The sequence below is a fragment of the Gobio gobio genome, assembly GCF_949357685.1.
Source record: "Gobio gobio genome assembly, chromosome: 23".
Lineage (NCBI taxonomy): Eukaryota > Metazoa > Chordata > Actinopteri > Cypriniformes > Gobionidae > Gobio > Gobio gobio.
Window position 1 is genome coordinate 28,354,287 of NC_137119.1, and position 21,779 is coordinate 28,376,065.

Here is a 21,779-nt window from a genome sequence, read left to right on the forward strand (position 1 = left end):
GATGTGATGTGTATTTCCAGACAAAGGCGGAATAGTCAGCCACCGCTATTATAAATCTTGTCATGGAGTGATGCTTATGTTGATCCATTATAGAAATGCAATTTAATTCTGTAATAAAATCTAAACAGTTTTAATTAACTCTGCTGATTAAAGCAAAAACCAATATAGTACAAAAGGGCATAACTTGTATGACAAATTCATCTTTAGCCTAATGTCTTTCTGGTTTTTTGGCACAAGCTCAGTTTGATCATGGTGCTGGTTGTAGTAGTCCGTTAGCTGAAGGGGGTTACATATTTCATGGATGGCTTGTCATCTGCTGTATAAATCAACCGCCAGTGCTGGAAAATGCATTATCTCCTGGAGAGATTATGACATGGCCAATTCATAACTGTGAATTGATTTTCTTAAATGCTGCCTGCAATATGGCAGTGTATTCAGAGCATGTATTGTGGTGGTTAGTATAATCGAGGGTTTATATGTTCCTAAAATAGTAATCACAAATATAATCAGCAAATCAGACAGACCTCAATATACTGAATAGAACACATTTTGCTTTCAAAGCCACTCGGTGCTTAACAAAAATAGGTTAACACGAAGGCATGTGTGATATGTATTTTGTTTATATTTTAATATTAGAGAAGCTTCATCATGGCAACAGAAAAATATTAAAACAAATACAAATGCAATACTTTAAACCTGAAGTTTAAATAGACTATGGGAATATCACATTACATTAAATATGCTCAGATTAAGATATATTTTGCCAGATATTGCCACGACTAATTAAAGCATGGTCCATAAAGGGCATAAATTAGATGCTACAGTAATTAAAGTAGCTTTATCTACAGCTAAACTGCAACTATCTGTAGTTAATGCAGTTCCCCTGCGGCCTCATCTACAGCTGACCAAAGCCTGTCTTTAAGATGCCTTGAGCTCATTGAGCACAGAAAACAGTTTTATTAATTGACAAGACAATAGTTTAATTAAAAACCCAGAGCCCTGTCACTCTGCCAGGCTGAGAGGACATTTGAGCGGGATGCTTGTGACTGGTGACTCAAAGGTTAACTGTGGCAGCAGCCTGGCAGCCGTATTGACTTCTGGGTAATTATACTTAAGTGGTGACTAGAGGAGGCAAATGGCAGTAACAGATTATCTGTTTTGAGGGGATGCATTCTTAGAATCAATAAGAGTCCATTTGTGGAAATAGGGCAATTTAGGGGAAAATACACCCCTGTTCTTGGTCCTAACAGAAGTCATTCGCCAGTGGCGAATACAGTGGGTCTTTAATTTGATCTCAAATCTCTCATAGTTAAATTAGGAAATAAAACAGAGAGAAAACAACCTTTCTGAGCAGCAGTTTTACCTTAATGTATCTGTTATTAAAAACGAGGATGACAAATCATTTTAACATGATGTACACTACCATTCAAAAGTTTGGGGCCAGTAATATTTTTTTAATTACGCTTTATTTCAATGTGTCGTGTTTAGGGATGAAACGATTACCGGTTTCACGATAAACCACGATAAAATTTAGTGACGGTTAGTAATATCGTATAAAATTTAATTATCATTAAAACCGTGTGTGATTATCAGGATTGTGAAAACTCGCGGTAAATCTTGTCCAGTCAGCGTCAGTCTGGCGCAACGCACCGCTGTTTTTTGACTGAGAAGAAATGTCAGAAGGCAGTGACAGCGGCGGGAGATTTTCAGACTTCTAAAAGGACCAAATCTGAGGCGTTGTCATATTTTGCCTTTTACAAAAGTCCTGAGGGAAACTTAATCTAAGATGATGGCAGAACATGCCAGAAGAAAGTCGCTGTAATAGGGGAAACACTTCAAAACTACGAACGCAAGGCAAGTGGACTTTGACCTCAATACCAAAACTACGTCTGGGAAATAATAACGTGAAGCGAACAAACAAATTCAGACAAGACTAGGGTGACATTTAAGGGATAATAATCAGGACTTGACATTAACAACCGCCATTTGCGGGTGTAACGTTATTTCGGCTGCACACTAGCCACTCTGGCGGTTGAACTTATTATAGTCTTCTCAAAAGCCATCTGTTATAATCGCGTTGCGCATTATAACCACTCACACGTGTTTCTATTGAGTTTATGAAAGCAATGTCTCATAATCAGAGGCGTTCAGATTAGCCAGAGTTTTGTTCAGAGCGTGCGCCGCTATCACTCGCTGAAATCTACACTCAAAGCAGAGATAAACGTGCGATGTACGCAGGAGATTCATTCATCATACAGTGGTTGACTGTTTCTGTTCTATTCTGTTCTATTTCAGCAGCGAAAATAGTTTCAAACAAACACAGCAGAACCACAGCGCATCTGATATGACTGGCATAACGCTGGCTAATTTAGGGACCGTCTCTAAAGTTACACACAACATTGGTAACGTTATACACGTTTCAAACTTCAATAGCATTTGAAGGGAATGACAGTCATAAAACTGACTGTAAAGTGTTCATCTAGGTGTCAGGTATGATGCAAACATTTTGATATTTAATAAAATAAACTGTCAAATCATATGGAAATATGGATATGCATTATTTCACTAGGAGACTGTTTGGGCTCTTAAAGGTCCCATGGCATGAAATTTTCATTTTATGAGGTTTTTCAACATTAATATGAGTTCCCCTAGCCTGAATATTGTCCCCAAGTGGATAGAAATGTTGATCGGTGTAAACCCAAGTTCTGGCTGTCTCTCTCTGCCTTTGAGAAAATGACAGGCCAGACGAGCCAATCCTGAAGTCTCCTGGTTTGATCAAGCAGGAACGGTTTGACCAAGCAGGAACGGTTACCTCTCTTTCCTCCACCCAGAGAATCTGGCACGCCCATGCAAACGCTCGAGAGATCATTGCTTGTGAACGAGTGAATGCTGGCAGTTTCTCAGTGTTTGGATGTACAAATGAAAACAGAAGTCTTTTTTCAGTTCCTTCTGATCTGTGATCAGTGATTTCTGATGTGTAGCTAATTATTTATTATTCGTGCACACAATGCGGCTTCTCTCTCTCCAGACAGAACGGTGTTTTCGTGTTTTCTATCTTGTGAGTCAGTGTTTTTGTACGTCCTCGTCGCGTCTATCGGTTCTAAAATGTGCATACAGTCATGAGTTTCTGCTCAACATCGGCCTCACACACGCCGAAGCTCGGGCTGCACTGGCCGGTCGGCCTTCAACATCCCCGACCCCCAGTACTGCATCTGGCCCACAGCGGAGGCACCAAACGCGGCGTGAGATTAAGCAGAAGGAGGGTAAGCGTGAGCATATTCGGGCTAGCCAGCCTAGCCCCACAATAAACTGGATTACATTCGATTACTGCTGTTATGTCTTTGTTTGCGCTGTGTACTCAACGCGCGTCACTGGCGCTTTTATTTTATTTTAAAAATAATGCTATTATCAACACTTACTTTTAACTCGTTCATCTCGACAGCTGTAATGGTACTTTGCATGTGTTACAAAGTTGGTAATAATGATGAAGACGGACTCGGTGTGACTGGGACTCGTGTTTATTCAGAACTCTCAGATACAAACACAATAAACTCGTGCTGACTGACAGCGCTCTCATAACTCAGTAGTTACTATAAATAACTTTGTTAGCAATCGCTGAGCTCCGTCTCTGGTACATTAGTGATGTCCGGTTCGCGAACGATCTTTCTTTTGAAACAGTTCTTTTTAGTGAACCAAATCAGTTCACCAAATCGGACTGAATCGTTCTAAACGGTTCGCGTCTCCAGTCAGCGCTGATCCATAATTTACTAAAGTTACTAACTTTCTGACATGAGTGACAGTCCCTCCGACTAGAAATAGACTAATAACCTGAAGTATATGCTGTAACTACAACAGTTCAGACATGCTGAGAACTGATGTGAAGTGAACTCCGGTCCATCCGTCTCTCTGGCAGCAGCTCGTGCCTGCTCGTGCCTCGTAGACCTCGTTAAACCACGCCCCCTCCGCTCATTTAAAATGCAAAGATGTCAGCCAATCACAACAGTGGGCATTTTTACTGAAGTCTCACAGCAGACACGCCTCTTGAAGCAGGGCATTCAGCCACAGGGCAAACAGCAGTATAGAAAAAATGCCTTTTATTTCTAAATTATGACATTTTATGATGTAAAAGGCATACTAACAATATAAGTACACCTCAGGAAACATTATAAAATGATAGAAAAATGCCATGCCATGGGACCTTTAAACAAAATATGCTAGATTTAAATGCATCATTGCTGAACACTGATGAGAATATTGCTTGAGAATATATTTACAGAGATAATATTAGAGATTATATTTACGACAAATTATTATTATTTATGCGTTGCTATTGACGACGGCCATTATAAGGAAGGAAATCCCACAGAATAGAATCTAGCTTTAAAAAGTGCATATCTGCTTTATTTATTTGTTGTTTGTTTATTTTCAAATATAAAACTTGTTGAAATGTTTTAAGTGTGTGCAATGCATCTGTTCTTTTTGAACATAATATTGATAACCGTGATAATTTGGGTCACTATACTCGTGATGTGAAATTTCCATACCGTTTCATCCCTAGTCGTGTTACAGTGTAATTATACACTTAGTACAGAGTAATAATAATTAACAACATGTACTTACTATAGGGTTAGTTTAGGTTTAGGGTTAGTTGCATGTATTTATGCACAATTTATAGTTATGGTTGCACTTTATTTTACAGTATATGCACTTATGTGTACTTACAGTGTACTTACCTAAGACATTACTGGTTAATATAAGGTAACTTCATGGGTTAAGGTTAGGTTTAGGGGTAGGTTCAGGGTTGGTATACCTAGTTATTACCCAGTTATTGTAATAACATATGTACATGAGGATCAGGACAGTAAAATAAAGTGCTACCATAGTTATTACTATAGTATAACTACATGTAACGTGTAATAAGGACACTGTAAAGCAAAGACATTTACCATGCTACAAAAGATTTCTATTACAAATAAATGGTGTTCTTTTGAACTTTCTATTCTATGAATGTATAATGTTTCCACAAACATGTGAAGCAGTGATAATAACAAGAAATGTTTTTTTGAGCATCAAATCAGCATATTAGAATGATTTCTGAAGGATCATGTGACTGCTGGATCATGTGGCTGCTGAAAATTCAGCTTTGCCATCACAGGAATAAATTACATTTTAAAATATAATAGAAATTGTAATAATGTTCTTTAAAGGCAGCCTTCATAGTGAGTGATTCAAAAACATTTTTTAAAAATCTTACCCAAACTTTTGATTGGTAGTGTGACTCTTAAAAACTTTACCTTTTTGCTTTTTAAATCTTCTAAAAATTGGACTGTAACTGTAAGTGCCTCACCGTTACCCTTGAACAACCATTACCTGTTACCCACCGTTACCCTATTTTAAATAAATGTAATATATTTCACAATATTACTGATTTTACCGTGCATGTATTTTTAATCAAATAAATGCAGTTTTTGCCATTTATTTTTTCGAATGAGTTTTTTTCAAAACATTTAAAAAATCTTACTAATCCCAAACTTTTGAAAATGTTTGTATTTGCAAGTTTTCTGTCTACAGACATGCTGCCCCTCTGGCTCATCCAGTAATTACTGATTACATTAATTCCGGTACGAGCATCCAGTCACCAGCTGATGTCAGCCCACAGAGCCAATGCCTTTTGGGACAGGGAGGCTGTAGGGGAAGTCAATGACCTCTCTAAGTGATGAGGGAGAGCAGAATGAGATTGCAGCATGGCCCATTCGGGTCTTAGGGGGGTCGTAAAGAGATTTGCTTGTTAAAGAAGTACTTTCCCCTGGCTGATTTTACAGCACTTACACTTTTCTTATACCCTTCCTACTCTGGTTTTCTCCTCAATTTGCACACAAACACCCTAGAAAATGGAAGAACAGAAGCAATTTCTTGTGACGGATGTGAAAGACTCCTCTCAGATGTAGCCCACACTCTGCTCGCCCGATTCACAGGGCCAAATCACTTAGACTAACTCTTACAGTCAATCAATTGCATTTACATCTATTGCGGCTCGGCCAACCAGACTCTCCCTAGGAGACAGCCATTAATTGGCTTGTGCAGTGGGATGGACCACTGATCAATCCCAATCAACTCATGTGAAATGTTCATAATAGAGCACTAATACTTATGCAAGGCAAGCCAAACTCACACTTACAATATCCCAGAAGTGAATTATGGCAAAAGATGATACGGGTCAATTATCAGTTGAGTTGGATATGTGAGTTATTGGAGATGAAAGCACATATAGATAGATCTGAACACAGAGACCCTTAAATGGATCCCAAGCACTCCCTCTCTTTAATGCTCCCTTAATCTCACATCGCCAAACCGTACAATTTAATCCAATCAGCAAAGAGCTCGTTCTCATTTACCCAGAAGGCTTTAAGGGCCCATCATACATCCGTGGTGGGCTGAGCCTTGACGGGACGGTGTCTTTTACCCGGCATGCCATTTTTCACAGCTCAAATTGTCCCTCATGTCCTCTTTAGAGACCTCCATTTGAGGGGATCCTGGAAGGAAAGGTGATGGAATAAGTCAATACCAGTCATCAATGGATTTTTCTTTTTTTAAGACACTAAAGCAATCTACATTTTATGATTGCTCCGAAATAATCCACTCATAGGATTATTAATTCAATTAAAATCAAGCTTTTAATTAGGTACAGTAATGCTCAGTGGAACCAAATGCGCTCTGAGACTTAATAACCCATTGACACATAAATTGACAATAAAGAGTACATGCTAATGAGAAAATATGTTCACGGGGGTCAAAGTTCATAGGTCAGGGCGTCCTAAAGTGGCACAGATGAACAGTACAAGTGTTCTATTGAAGCATTTGCCTGCTTGTCAGATTTCCAATAGAGTTCCAACTCAGCGCCATCTTAAAAATTGGTCAGTGTCTCAGACTGGGGACCCCGAATGGTAAAAGTGTCACAAAAAAACGTGAATACATTTAAAGCCAATCTCTTAAAAAGGGTTGCGGCGTTTGTCAACACAAAGCAATAACATTAGATCTTTTTGGATCCACCTCCTTTTGCTGGAAAGCACAGTTCATTCCTTTAATGTGAACAGTGCATGCCCTAAACCTGATGCCGCTGATTACTTCTGAGCAATTAAGCGCACTGATAGAATGAACTCAGTGTGACTTCGATGCTTGATCTGAAAAGAAGACAAGACAGAGAGGGGGAGAAACAGCGAGAAGCAGACGATGAGAGTTATGTGATGTTCTGGCAGAGCTTGCAGACTGGGCCCTTTGTCTGGCCTTGCAAAATCAGCACTACCCCATTCCTCTGGCCCAGTTAAGATGCTCTTTTTGCAAGCTGGCCGGTAGTGCACTCAGCTTCGTGATTGCCTGACATTTCTTTTCTCTTCTCTGCTGCCGGCGCTTCCAGCCAGATCTCCTTAATACCTCCGCTGACTATGGTCCTAGTAATAACACAGCTGCCTTTTTATTGATAATGTGTCACAGAATATCTCGGTGTCGTTATCGAACACTGGTAGAGCAGAATGGCATTTTCAGTGGGAAATAAGTAATCGATAGGGAACAGCAAATTAAGTAATAGCGTTTTTGCGTCGATGCATATTACAGCTCAGTTAACAGCCTTCGGATCGGCAAGGCTCCACGCTGCAGGATGAACAGATCAATCCGCACACAGAGCTGACGTCTTGCTTTGACAACATAATTAGTTATCATACAGCGAAACGTGTTTGAGAAGAATATGAAAACCCTCCCTCGGATATTCAGCTCATGGATCAGAACCATGAAGAGGCAGTCAGGGAAACCATGTGATCCTCTATGAGGAAAACAACTTTTTAAAAGTAAAGAGAGATGAATAACTGAGATGAAGGGTGTCAACTGAGGAGAAATCGTTTTCTTAATGGGAGGTCTGACAGGAAATAGGTTACATCCGTTTATTTGCCGTCAATCCTCATTGACTTTTTGTTTCTAAAAAAGTAACTGATTTTTTTAATAGTACTTTATAATTAAATAAGCAGGAAGACTTGATTCTGACTGGTCATTGCAGCGCTCTGTGGTGAAATATTTTTGTATATGTAGTAATTTTCCAATTGTTCCAAGCCATCTATTGCACCCTTTTTCTTCTCACATAATAAAACAATTTCAAATCAATATTGTATGTCTTTTATATATTTATTTGGTAAACAGAAGAGCAATAAGCCATATAAATTACAATCAAATGGGCATTATTGCAAAATAAACCCCAACAGGGTGATCAAGACTCAATGCAAAGTGGATGTGACCATAGAGTGACCGGCTGAATTTGCATCATCATGAAATTACCTTCACTTGAATAATTGTGGTTTTGTAATGAGAGTCGTCCATCCAGCTCTCAAAAACCACATCAAACCTTACATCAGGACCTCTTGAGACAACCGAGGGTCCTGGGGGTTGGAAGGATTTCAGTTGAATTTACCTTGTTAAACCTTAAAACAGAAACAAATACGATTAAAATAATTTAAAATGGGCACTTGTCATAAATGGCTTAAAGGTTGCCCACCTACAGCATGGGGAATAACTGAAACTGACACAAATACATCTAGTGCATCATGATTGTATTATAGCCTACTGACAAATTTGACACACACACGTCTACAAGACTGTATATCACCAATAAATATACCAACATCACATATATAATAATTGGGCTGCGTCTTATTGGTTCTCTAAATTGAATGCATAGTATTCAAGGGTGTTCACCTTAACCATTGACCCAATGCTGCTAAATCATTTTTATACACTAAAACTGTTTGTGACCTTCCCCATCGTCCACCTTATAACCGGAGAACGTCTGTCGACCCTGAGACGAGTGTTTCGCTTAATAAAGGAGGTGATGAACATCTGCGCCCTGTTCGATTACCTCTAGTACAGCCCAGCCAGCCACGCGCGAGGGAGTCATCATTTTTGAAGTGGAGCAGCAGCGCGCTCGCGAGTGCAGGCGCGAGTCACTCTCTATCTCTCTTTCCAGAATTCAGAGGCGGTCTGCAAAGTGTCAGCCCTGCTCAGTGGAAATCATGTCTTTGAACACTATGAAGAAGAAACTCCAGTAAACGTTAAAAAGGCGCCTGACTGGAACAAGTCTGTGTGAAGTTCACTCCATCTACTCAAGTGAAAGACGCGAGGATGCGCGCGGAACTCGGTATCCTTTGTGCTTTGACTTTCCTGGTCTCGTGCAGCCATGGCGCGAGAGTTGTGAGCGGTAAGTTTAAATTTATGTAGTATAAAGCTATTTTCATTCATTTAATTAATTTCCAGAATTTCAGTCAGTGAGGACAATTGTTTCAGTTTTTTTTTTTTTTCCAATGATGCTCAACATTTTTTTTAAACTGTCTTAAGTATTTACGTTTAAATGAATAGTTCGGCCAAAAACGAAAATTGTCATCATTTAATCCTCATGATGTTCCAAACCTGTATAATTTTCTTTGTTAGGCAGAAAGGAGAAGTTATGCAGAATGACAGCCTCAGCTCAGTCACCATTCACTTTCAATGTATGAGGAAAAATGACGCAAGAAAATGAATGGTGACTGAAGCTGAACATCTTTTGTGTTCCACAAAAGAAAGAAAGGCATATAGGTTTGGAATTAATGATCACAAGATTTTCATTTTTGATGAGCTGTCTCTTTAGACCCACACCAATAGTGTTAATTTCTTAAATTGATTTTGGTGTGGCAATCATAAATAACCGTTAGATGTGTAATAAACTCTTCTTAGAGCCACACACACACACACACACACACACACACACACACACACACACACACACACACACACACACACACACACACACACACACACACACACACACACACACACACACACACACACACACACACACACATATATATATATACATGTTTTTAACTGTACATTCTTATTCATCTCTACTACTTTTTTTTAATAATTAGTAGATATATATTATTATTATAATATAAAACCCTATATTATAAAATCTAACAGATCAGCTCATATTGTTCTCTTGCCCAAAGATTATTTGTCCTGAAGATTGTTCTTGAAACTTGTCTCAGACTTTTTTGAAACCTCTCTTGATGAAGAGATGGGATGAAAATACTAGATGATTATGAAAATGAAAATGAGAGAGATGGTTAGAGACAAACAAATGAACAGTGTAAATATCTAAACTCAACATGTGTAAACTCAAAGGCTGACCCAGGGGAAATTAAAATCGGTTGTGCAGTTTTTTGTGAAGAGATCAGGGTTAAACAAAGGTGGCAGTTTTGGAGAACGGAACTGCAAGAACATTCCATGCTGGAAGGAGGAAAACTGTCCCATACAGAGACAGGAATTGAGGAAGAAAGCTAAGGAAGCAGGTTGGGAAAAATGCTGAATCTAGTTTTCCCCCAGTTAAACCCGGCCCTATTACTCGGCTCAAATTGATGATATAGCAGATCTGGACCAAGCAATTATTTAAAGTACCTCCCGGGCAGGGAGCTAATGTTATTATTAGACTTTTAACAGTCTGTGTATTAATCACAGTTATCTTTGTTGGGCCCATCAGTGTATCTTAAGTGTTTTCCATAATGCTATATGCTTTGTTTCTCTCTCTCTCTCTCTCTCTCTCTCTCTCTCTCTCTCTCTCTCTCTCTCTCTCTCTCTCTCTCTCTCTCTCTCTCTCTCTCTCTCTCTCTCTCTCTCTCTCTCTCTCTCTCTCTCTCTCTCTCTCCTATCTATCTATCTATCTATCTATCTATCTATCTATCTATCTATCTATCTATCTATCTATCTATCTATCTATCTATCTATCTATCTATCTATCTATCTATCTATCTATCTATCTATCTATCTATCATCTATCTATCTATCTATCTATCTATCTATCTATCTATCTATCTATCTATCTATCTATCTATCATCTATCTATCTATCTATCTATCTATCTATCTATCTATCTATCTATCTATCTATCTATCTATCTATCTATCATCTATCTATCTATCTATCTATCTATCTATCTATCTATCTATCTATCTATCTATCTATCTATCTATCTATCTATCTATCTATCTATCTATCTATATCTATCTGGAATGTCATGCAGAACAACAAATCTCTAAGAATACGGCATGGATTTTGTCTCTCCAGGTCAGACATTGTGTCACGGCAGTCCTGAGCACCCTTGCTATAAGATCGCCTACTTCAAGGACGTGACGAGTCGTGTTGCGTTCTCGGCGGCTCTGGAGGCATGTGAAATGGACGGCGGTTCGTTGCTGAGCATTGAGAACACGTTAGAGCAGAAGCATATCGAACACCTCCTGCGGGAACTCAGCATCTCCACTTCCACTAGTGCTGCCAGTGGATCAGGCATCACAGACGGAGACTTCTGGATCGGCCTGACTCGCGTGGAGGGCGAGAACGCACAGGAGCCTGGCGGCTTCGCCTCATGCCCCAACCTGTACAGGTGGACGGATGGAAGTGTCTCACAGTTCAGGTAAGATGTGACTGATTCGGGGCCTGTTCAAAGCAGCGATATGGATCAGGATTATGGATAAAAAAACAGTCAAACATTGTGTTCTACAGAAACTGGTATGCTGATGAACCATCCTGTGGAGGAGAAGCTTGTGTGGTCATGTATCACCAGCCTACTGCTCTCGCCGGGCCTGGTGGGCCGTATCTTTACCAGTGGAACGATGACAGGTGCAATATGAAGCACAATTTCATCTGCAAGTATGAACCAGGTACTAGGTGATTTGCACTGTGAATTTTTTTCAGATGGCTGTCACAAGTGAACTGATTAACAGCTTTACTATGTTTGTTATGTTGTTCTGAGCAGAAAGCTACCTGGTAAAAGAGCAGAGCGACAGGCCTGGAGGGCATGATGTTGGTAAGAAGCCAGGTGTCAAATCCATCATTTGACAAAGATTTATAGATATGCTGACACTAATCTGTTAATGTCCCCACCAGATCTTTCCACAGATGAACAAGAGGAGAGGAGAACACCTCCCGTCGAACAGGATGAGAGCCCTCAACTTATAATGCCAGGGCCCTCAAGTAACATTAGATTTACAATTCTGAAAAGAATATTTTGTGCTCAGTATAAGTTAAGCTTAATCAACAGCATTTGTGGTCTTAAGTTGATTACTATTTACTTTCTTAAAAAAAAAAAATCATTAGTCAAATACAATGAGGAATTTACAATGGAGGTAAATGGGGCCAATGTCAATTACTAATCTTTACTATTTACTACATTAGTAATTACTAATAATACTAATCTTTTACTAAAGTTATATCCACTTTTAAAACTTTGCCATACAACAGAATGCTATGAAAACCTAAAACCATTATATATTTTAACACATTTTAACAAAATAATTAATGTACTGTTCAAAAGTTTGGGGTGAGTAAACAAAGTTATTTTAGTTTACAAAGTTATTGTATTTAACATGGATACATTACATTGAACTAAAGTGACAATAAAGATGTTTATGTTACAAAATATTGATATTTCAAATAAATACTGTTTTTTATTTGTTACTTTTTATTAACCAAAGAATCCTGAAAAAGTATCGGTATCGGTTTTTTTTTTTTTGAGCACCAAATCAGCATATTAGAATGATTTGAAGGAATGATACTGAAAATTAAGCTTTGCCATCACAGGAATAAAACATTTAAAATATATTAAAATAGACAACAGTTATTTTAAATTGTAATAATATTCTTTAAAGGCAGCCTTCATAGTGAGTGACTCAAAAACATTTTTAAAAATCTTACCGAACCCAAACTTTCGATTGGTAGTGTGACTCTTACAAACTTTAACTTTTTGCTTTTTAAATCTTCTAAAAATTGGACCCATTTACTTCCACAGTAAGTGCCTCACCATTACTCTTGAAAAAGAGGGATACGTATAAATAATAATAAAACTAATCAACATTAAGCTACAAGTGCTGTTCATCAAGGCTCACTTGTACTGAACCCAGAATATTCCTTCAACAACAACAACAACAAAAAAAAGCCTGTATGTGAATAGAAGTCAAAGTGTGTTTTTTGCATTCCCAGGTATGCTGCTAATCTACGTGATTATACCTACCATCCCTCTTCTCTTGCTGATCCTGGTGGCTTCAGGGACGTGCTGTTTCCAGATGTTGAGCAAGAGGTGAGCCATTAAGATCAAATCACTGTAAACGCTGTCAGACTAATGCTAATGCGCTGTCCTATTATGCACAGTATCATCCAAACACTGCGACACATCAGGAAGTCAGTATCTCACCAGCATCTTTTGACAATAACAGCCTTTGCATCTTGATTAATCAGGTTTTCTGCTCACTAGCCAAAATCTGACACCATCCTCCGTTTCTCTCGCTAACCCAGAGTTTTTACTGTGATTAATTAGATTCTTCTGTTTATAACTGTGCCCGGCACAACAGCTTAGCCCGTACTAATCATCATCAACATACTCATTATAGCATGCATTTGGCATATTTGAAAGGGGAGGGGTTTTCCTGCCGCATTACATCACACTGCATTGGAGACAGAGTCACACTCGACTTCTATTCCCATCAATATCCAAATCGGCAGGGAATGGCTCTGCAGAACTGCTGAAGCAAGCCTTTCCTGTCCTCCGCTCCCACCCCTCAACTAAGAGCATGAAAAACAGTTCATCTCCCTTTAACCCTCGGCCCATGCTTGGCAAGACATTACATAGTGGCTTATTTGTGTAATTTATGATGTTTATACGCTGACGCTCCCACAGAGTGATGTCTTTTTAACATATTTCCGATCACTGGAGCAGACGGGGGATCCTCAGACAATGCATTTAATCACTGGCAATGACTGAGTGCGCTCTATTCAGTAAAAGGCTTCCTGGAGCGAGTTCAAAGCTTTTGGATAAACGTCTTAACTCCTTAGAAGATGATGCTTCTCTGTTTTACGATGCTTGCCACTTGTTCTCGTGATTAAAAACCATCTTGGAGCATAAAACCAGGAGGAGTCGCATAACAGCTGCTTTGCTTCGGTCTGCTCATTGCGTATACCTTTAAATGTCTTCCGTGCATTGTGCCATAAAACTTTGCCAGTAAAACTCAGCAACAAATTATGAAAATAACAAAACGGGGGAGATTTAAGTGGGGAAATTGGACTGTTTCACAATGCACACAAAAGCCATCCATATTTACTTCTGTGCTTATATTAACAGATTGCAGTATAACAGTACATATTAACAGATTATGGCTTTATTAATGTCTTGCATAGATATTTAATTAAAAAACGGAAAGTTCTTTCATTGTTTTCTTACCCTCATAGCATTCCATAACTGCATGCATTTCTTCTGTGCAACACAAAAGGAGATATTGTGAAGAATGGTTCAACGGGTTTTATCTATGCAATAAAAGTCAGTGGAATTGTATATATGGACACTATTGGATTGGATTGTATGGGGGGAATTTTTTTTTTTTTTTCAAATATTTAAAAAAACTTTTTTTATATATTGTCTATAGTGTTCCACAGAAGAAAGTCATACAGGTTTGGAAATACATTAGAGAGACTACATGATGAGGGAATATTTATACTTTTATAAGTAACATTTTTGCAAATAATTTTCAGGCAGTGTACTTGACATAATGTGCATATTTAAAATTGTCCAAGTGCATTATTTCCTTTTAAAGTAATTTGATAAATTCATAACAAATATCACTTTTTCTATTCAATACATTTATTCTATTCTATTTTATTATTTTTAGTACATTTAAATAATACATATTATTTTATTGTTTTGTTATATTAAACACCCCAAATGTCAGGTGGTGCAACTGGCTGAACAAATGAACAGACTATGAAACCCATTTTAAATGGTGTCTTAATAAACAAATACAAGAAAAATGAAATACTATTGCATCATTTTAGGTTTGAAACCTTTCATATAAACAAAATGTATAAATATCAGTAGTCTTAAAGCTGTTGAGATAATTGCACAACTTTTGTCCAGTAATTTGTAATTTCTCAAATATCAGGGTGGCACAACTGCAAACATGGCTCTTTTATTATGAATTGAGAAGGTAATAGTGAAAATGATAATGCTTCATCCAGAGGACCACATCTGGGGGGTGTTATGTACCATACCTGGGTATGTTTAAAGGGATAGTTCACCCAAAAATGAAAATCCTGTCATCATTTACTCACCCTCAAGTTGTTCCAAACCTTTATTAGTTTCTTTGTTCTGCTGAACACAAAAGAAGATATTTTGAAGAATGTTTGTAACAAAGCAGAGAGAGCAACCATTGAAAATATCTTCTTTTATGTTCAGCAGAACAAAGAAACTCATACAGGTTTGGAACCAATGCTTTAAGTGGGCCGGTACTCAGTACCGCCACTTCCAAATATAGCTCTTGAGCGTACCGCCACCTCTCCGTGCGCCCAGAACGTGCTTTTAGCGTACCGGTACGCTCATTTGCGAGCAGAGACTACATTACCTATACACCCTTGAGTTTTACAAGTGAAAAGCGCATGCGTCGCTTTTGCCCCTGTCAGTGTCAACAACTCAAAGTGGTCCGGAGAGGGTGTGTGAAACGCGCAACCACAGCTGCTCGTTTACAATCTATGGTTAAAATAGCCTACAAAGCACTTGTGCCTCGGTCGCAACTGGTGACGAGGACGAGAGTGACACCACTTCTACCGATGACAACAGCCGCATGTTGTAGCTGGGTCGTTCCTGTTATACAGTGACTCTTCTGTCTTTATGATTTACTTACTCATATTTTCTATAAAATGAGTCACATAAGAAATGGCTTAAATTATAAATGTAGGTCTTCTTTATCACTTAAACAGATATAATAGGTATTAAAAATACTATTTTGTATTTTACACACCTTTTTATTGATATATGCATTCAATTTTATCATATCCTCAGTGCAAAGTAATCAACTTCCACAAGAACTATAAACCATGAAATGATAAAAATCTCAAAATATTTTTAGATTATGTTATACAATAGGCTAAACTCTCTAGTTATACATATAAATCACGTGAAACTATAGTTATTTTTTTTACAATTGTCTTAATTTACTGTGTCCCTGAAGTCATCTTCCACCTATGTATTTCTCGACTTCCAAAAAAGACCACAATTTCATTGAGACAATTTTCAGGAAATCACATAATTAGTTTTTCCTGCTGGAATTCAACCGTACAAAATTAAGTAAGCTTCAACTCTCACCTCTACCTTTTTCGTTTTTTTTTTAAATGTTATCCTGCTTGTCACACTCTTAAAGTTCCACCCTGTTAGGCTCTGTTATGAAGAATGTTTGTCCGGTCAAAAAAATGTTAAAACATATCTGACATAGTTATAAAAGTTCAGTTTATCTGTAGGAGGTTAGCTAGCTAAACGTTGATCCCTCAAAGAGCTACGGCTAACTTATTTTTCCACCCTGTTGATTCCGCCCTGTTAGATCTATAAACCTAACAGGGTGGAAATTCTAATAGAATAAATCGTATTTAGTGTATATTGCAAATTCTATACACTCTAAAAAAAAAGGCTCGTAATCATAGGGGAACCTTTTTTAGTGCTATATAGCACCAATTTTGGTGCTTCAGTGGTTCTTCAGCGGTTCTTCAGAGGTGCTATATAGCACCTTAGTCAAAGAACCGGTGAAGAACCTCTGAAGAACCGCTGAAGAACCTCTGAAGAACCGCTGAAGAACCACTGAAGCACCAAAATTGGTGCTATATAGCACTAAAAAAGGTTCCCCTATGATTACGAGCCAAGAACCATTTTTGGTGCAATATAGAACCTTTTTTTTTTTAGAGTGTACACACATATATGCATATATAAATATTATATATAAAACCATGTTATATAGGTGCAGTGCCACACATTACTGATGGCAATTCATGCAGGACAATGACGGAAAACTCATCCTCTGTTATGGTCTTCCACCCTGTTAGGCGAGTCATTTTTAAATAATAATTTGACAGCAACGTTAAATGTTTTGCATACTTATGTTTTATTTTGGGAGGTGAGGATCATTAACAGCATAATACAATATATGTATTTTAACACATTTTTTTTATTATTTACCATCCTGTTGGCAAAAATGGGTACAACAAGTACCTGTTCTTAATAATCAAGACATTCTATTAATCAATAATAGTTTTGTTATTGTTTCAATAATTAAAAAAAATACCATGATGATATAAGGGACATATACTATCCAAGAAAAACTTGTTATTGTTTAACATTTACATTATTAACATTTTGTGATAAATATGTATGTCCCTAACAGGGGGGAACACCTTCACGGCCCGTGTCTGAACAATGAATCTACCCAGAATTATTATTTTTTTAGTCCCTGAGCTTGACCAATATGTATTCCGACTAGTTAAACATGTCACCATTTTGGTAGAATGCTAAAAACATGAAAATCATGTACTTTTTCCCCCAACATTTATGAAGCCAAAATGTTACCGCATACCAGGAATGACCCAGCTATAGTTTCTAACTGTGTTGCTATTTGATTAGAAAAAAGAAAGACAAAAGTGAACATTGGCCTGCATGGTAGCCTAATGAGGTGCTGTCAATGGTCTTGCTTTGTAAATAAACCCTTATTGTAACATGATATAGTTAAAAAATTACAAGAACTATATGTTAGTTCTAAGGCTGAGAACAAGTTAGAAAGAGCTTTAAAATACGGACCTTCTTGAATTATTGACTAAACAATCCCCCCATAACCACGCCCCCAACAAAGCCCCGCCCCCTCTGGTGAGTACCGGCACTTTATTTTTTCCACTTCAAGCACTGTTTGGAACAACTTGAGGGTGAGTAAATGATGACAGGATTTTCATTTTTGGGTGAACTATCCCTTTAATAGCAACTAAGAGGATAACCTCAACTTTCGGTTCCAAAGACGGAGATAACTTTCAGGGTATGTAAGTAGCCATGGCAATTCACTCTCTGAACCATGTTCCAGACTTAGTTTGCTTAAGAGGTATTCAATTGCGTGTTATATAATTAATATAGTTATATAATATAACTAATAATATAACTAAATGTGTTATATAGTTACAGTTATATAATATACAATATTGTATATTCTAGAGCACTATTAAAACAAGGTAATGTTTAAATGTTAATTCAATTCAAATATATTTATTATTTATTTGTCATCTCACACATGGATCTGCTTTCAATTAATTAGCATCAAACGAACAATATAATCCTTATTCTCAGTGAATAAAGATGACTTATTAAACGGAAAGATTGAAAAAATGATTGCACAATCACCAAATAGGTGGCGATGTGTACTAAATAGGTTATGTAAATCGCCATTAAACAGAAGAAGGAGGAAGTAGAATGGCGAGCTTTTTCTTAGCGTCTGTTTCCATGGTGACTCATCGTTTCATCACTCTGTTGAGAATGTCTTGTGTGTTAACCGTGAACATACTCTGAGTTGTCTGAACTTACTCACGGATGCATTTTTGGAACCAGCATACCTCGAGTAAGCAAGGTTTGGGTTAATCAACCGGGAGTTCAAGGCATAGATATACATAATAAAGGCTAGATGTCTTACGGCAGAGTCTCTAACGTCATCACCGGCGGCCATCTTGTCACAGGCAAGCTTTCTGGTGGGCTCTGTGGTACCTTATGTAAGGTGAGTGATCTGCACGAACACAAATACTCTTATCTCGCTGAAATCTTGACGGATTTACAAATGGTTTGGTTTCTTACAAACGTTATTAACGTGGCTATAATTCTGGATGCTTGAACAAATTATGAATAATTATTCATAAGTATGCAGTGTCATAACTACATCTCTAACGTTTATAACAAACCAAACAGTTTGAAAATCGGTAGAAAATTGAGCAAGTTGTGGTTATTTAAAAAGTACACACACCATTAAAACACAATGTTACGAGTGAGCGAGCTGACTGTGACAAGATGGCCGCCAGGCACGGACGTCGACCTCCATTGGCCAGCAGCGCGGAGGAGACATCTAGCCTTTATTATGAATATCTATGGTTCAAGGTATATGTGACGGTAAATTAACCTTGCTTTCTGGAATAACCCCATGATCCTTGTTTGTAGATCTCTCTCAAATACTGGTCAAAACTGTTGTATGGGTGGGTTGGTACACTTTCCGTGTCAGGTGGTACAACTACAATATATATATATATACATACAACTATTTGGTTGTACCGCCTGACAAAAAAATGTCAAAAATGTATTTAAACATTTTGAAATGTTATTTAACAAATGAAACTTGTTAAAACACATTGCTCATGACTCAAAAATATGCATTACTTCAGTTTTGAAAAGCTTTATTTGTCAATGACCCAAACATGTTATACAGTATATAAATACTGTACAATTGCATACATAATTTTATATTTCCTTAACAGTAAACCACGGACCAAAACAAGCGTTAACCAATCAACTCTCTGGATCTCCAAGACGCCAAAGGTAGACAGTGGCATGGAGGTTTAAAGAACCATCTCCACGATTCAAGCAGCTTCCGGTTTCTGTCTTTGTCATCTATGTTGCTTGGTCAGCAACACGCTCGTCCGGTTGTTAGTTTAGCGTGTGATTTAATAAAAGAAGATAAAATGTGCAGCACCAGAAGAGCAATTACACCCGTGTCGCATTTCTGTACAAATGTTGTGCTTAGAGCTGCTCCTCGGCCGCTCACAACCAATCAAATCTGTGATTCTGAGTTTCCTGTTCACTCCCATGATCTCCTTCTCCATTTCATGTTTCATGTCAGATAGTCTGACCTGAGGGCTGCTTAGGGAGGGTGAATACTAATTGGCTCCAAACAAAGTGAGCAATTAAATTACTGTAATTAAAGCAAGTACAAGTGGGAACCACATAAAAAGAGGAATTAAGAGTTCCTTCTAACATTGAATAGTGTCACACAAACTGAAGCGAGTGACACGGTAAAGAAATTAATCACTTAAAGAGCATAAAAAGCCTGCTTCAAAAGGCCTTTGAAGAATTGGAGTACTTTGTGTCTCATTCAAGAAATGAGGCGCCTATTTAATGATTTCTTATGCATTGCTTATGACGCCAAAATATCATGTATAATTACCTGCATACAACCGATCATTTATAGCAAAAGATTTATTTTAAAACACACAATCATTCCTTCAATTACTGGAACGACTGGCTTAAATAGTGACTGTTTTGCGCTGAAGCTTATAGGACAGTGTTATAAAAAAAAACAAAGATGAATTCATCAGAAATGTACATATTTTTTTGTATGATCAATTATTAAGCTGCCACTGTTGCATATGCAGTTTTTTTGCATGTGAATATTGTATCATCACCTTTTACAATACCGCATATAGAAAATATTAACGCTAAAAAGTATTAAACTGGTTTGCATCATAGTGATATTGTATCAGATATCGAAGTTAGTCAGTTAGACGTCTGGTTGTACAGGAAGATGTGTTTCTGTGAGTGTGGGTACTATTGTGTGTTTGGATTTAAAATGTCCTGTTAATACTTTTGTATATTTTTGAGACCGGAATTGGACGTGTACAAACGGATTAAAAAATATTTAATTGTGCAGATGTTTTAGTATGTTTTTATGTCTCTAAAATGATGCCATTTGTTTGTAGAAATACCAGTCTTTTCATCGGAGTTACTCGAAATCTGTATTATGTTTTGTGATTTATCACAGATTACAAAAACTGTATAGGTTCTTATCGATAAACAACTCTTAATGTGATTAGCAGATATTAAATATGAACAGCAATATCTTGTAAATCGCATGAAAAGAATTCACATCCTCCTTATCTCTCCTCCTCAAACACTCAAAAAAAAGTTTTTGATACACAGATCAAAGCTGAATATGTACAGATTACTACTGGCAATTGCACCATTTGTATTTGTTTTAGAGAAACACAGTCGTGGCCATGAATTTAAATAGACACGGAGATCAGAAAGCTTTCAGGGGGTCCAGCTGGCAGGCAGAGTTAGAGCCAGACATAAGACAAATGAACTGGACCGCATTAACACCGAAAAGATGTGGTATTTGAATGCGATTTACCCTGGTCTGCAATTAGTGACAGCATAGACTTTAAAGCACACTGCTAATTACGGAGCCAATTAAACTAATCAGTCCTATGCTTCGACAGGAGAACTCACGTCACACACTCAGGATCTGGTAATTATAGATATGACTGTAATCACTACTCTGGAGGCACAGGGTAGAATTAAAGAAACAAACCCTTTCCCATCTGGAGAGGGGGGTGATTTTAGCCTATTAGAGATCCAAAACACAAGCATCTCATTCTCCACACGACCAAGATCCAAACAGCTCTTCACATCGCTCTATTAGAACTGGAATATTGGTTCGTTTATGATGGAAATGCGGAGGTTCGGCCTCATCCCACTGAGAAAAATTTGGTGTATTATTTTGATACAATCACTGGAATAGTATTTTCTAGTAACATACTCTTGGTCTTTGTAAACCCATTTTTTTACAGTGCATCCTGCAAGCTTGAAATCTAAATGTCGAAGACATTACTAACACTAATCAGTAATGACAAACACTAAATCAATGGGGTTTGGCAATGATGATCAGAGCGTGCAATTGCACTCAGGTGGGGTTTTACATGTTTGTGATGGATGGATTTCATTGATTGTATGGATGTGTCCACAGTTCATATGGTTTTATTTAATTCACCTGAAATTGGATGCGTGACGTCAGCATAGACATTAAGAGGGACATGTTCAATATGCAGTACTGGTCAATCAATATGGGTCTTCAGTGACAGATTATTCAATTTTTAATAAAAGC

General features: G+C 37.7%; 1 protein-coding gene across 2 annotated transcripts in view; it reads left to right on the forward strand.

Moving 5' to 3' along the window:
- chodl (chondrolectin) overlaps positions 1-20,544 on the forward strand; it is a 26,086-nt gene extending 5,542 nt beyond the window's left edge. For both annotated transcript variants that reach the window (XM_079806105.1, XM_079806106.1), the window contains exons 2-8: positions 9,008-9,238; positions 11,140-11,485; positions 11,575-11,732; positions 11,828-11,878; positions 11,959-12,045; positions 13,051-13,147; positions 19,378-20,544. In XM_079806105.1, the coding sequence (XP_079662231.1) occupies positions 9,163-9,238; positions 11,140-11,485; positions 11,575-11,732; positions 11,828-11,878; positions 11,959-12,045; positions 13,051-13,147; positions 19,378-19,462 (900 nt within the window). In that variant the 5' untranslated portion in view covers positions 9,008-9,162 and the 3' untranslated portion in view covers positions 19,463-20,544. The remainder of the gene's footprint in view (positions 1-9,007; positions 9,239-11,139; positions 11,486-11,574; positions 11,733-11,827; positions 11,879-11,958; positions 12,046-13,050; positions 13,148-19,377) is intronic.
- The last annotated feature ends 1,235 nt before the right edge of the window (positions 20,545-21,779 follow it).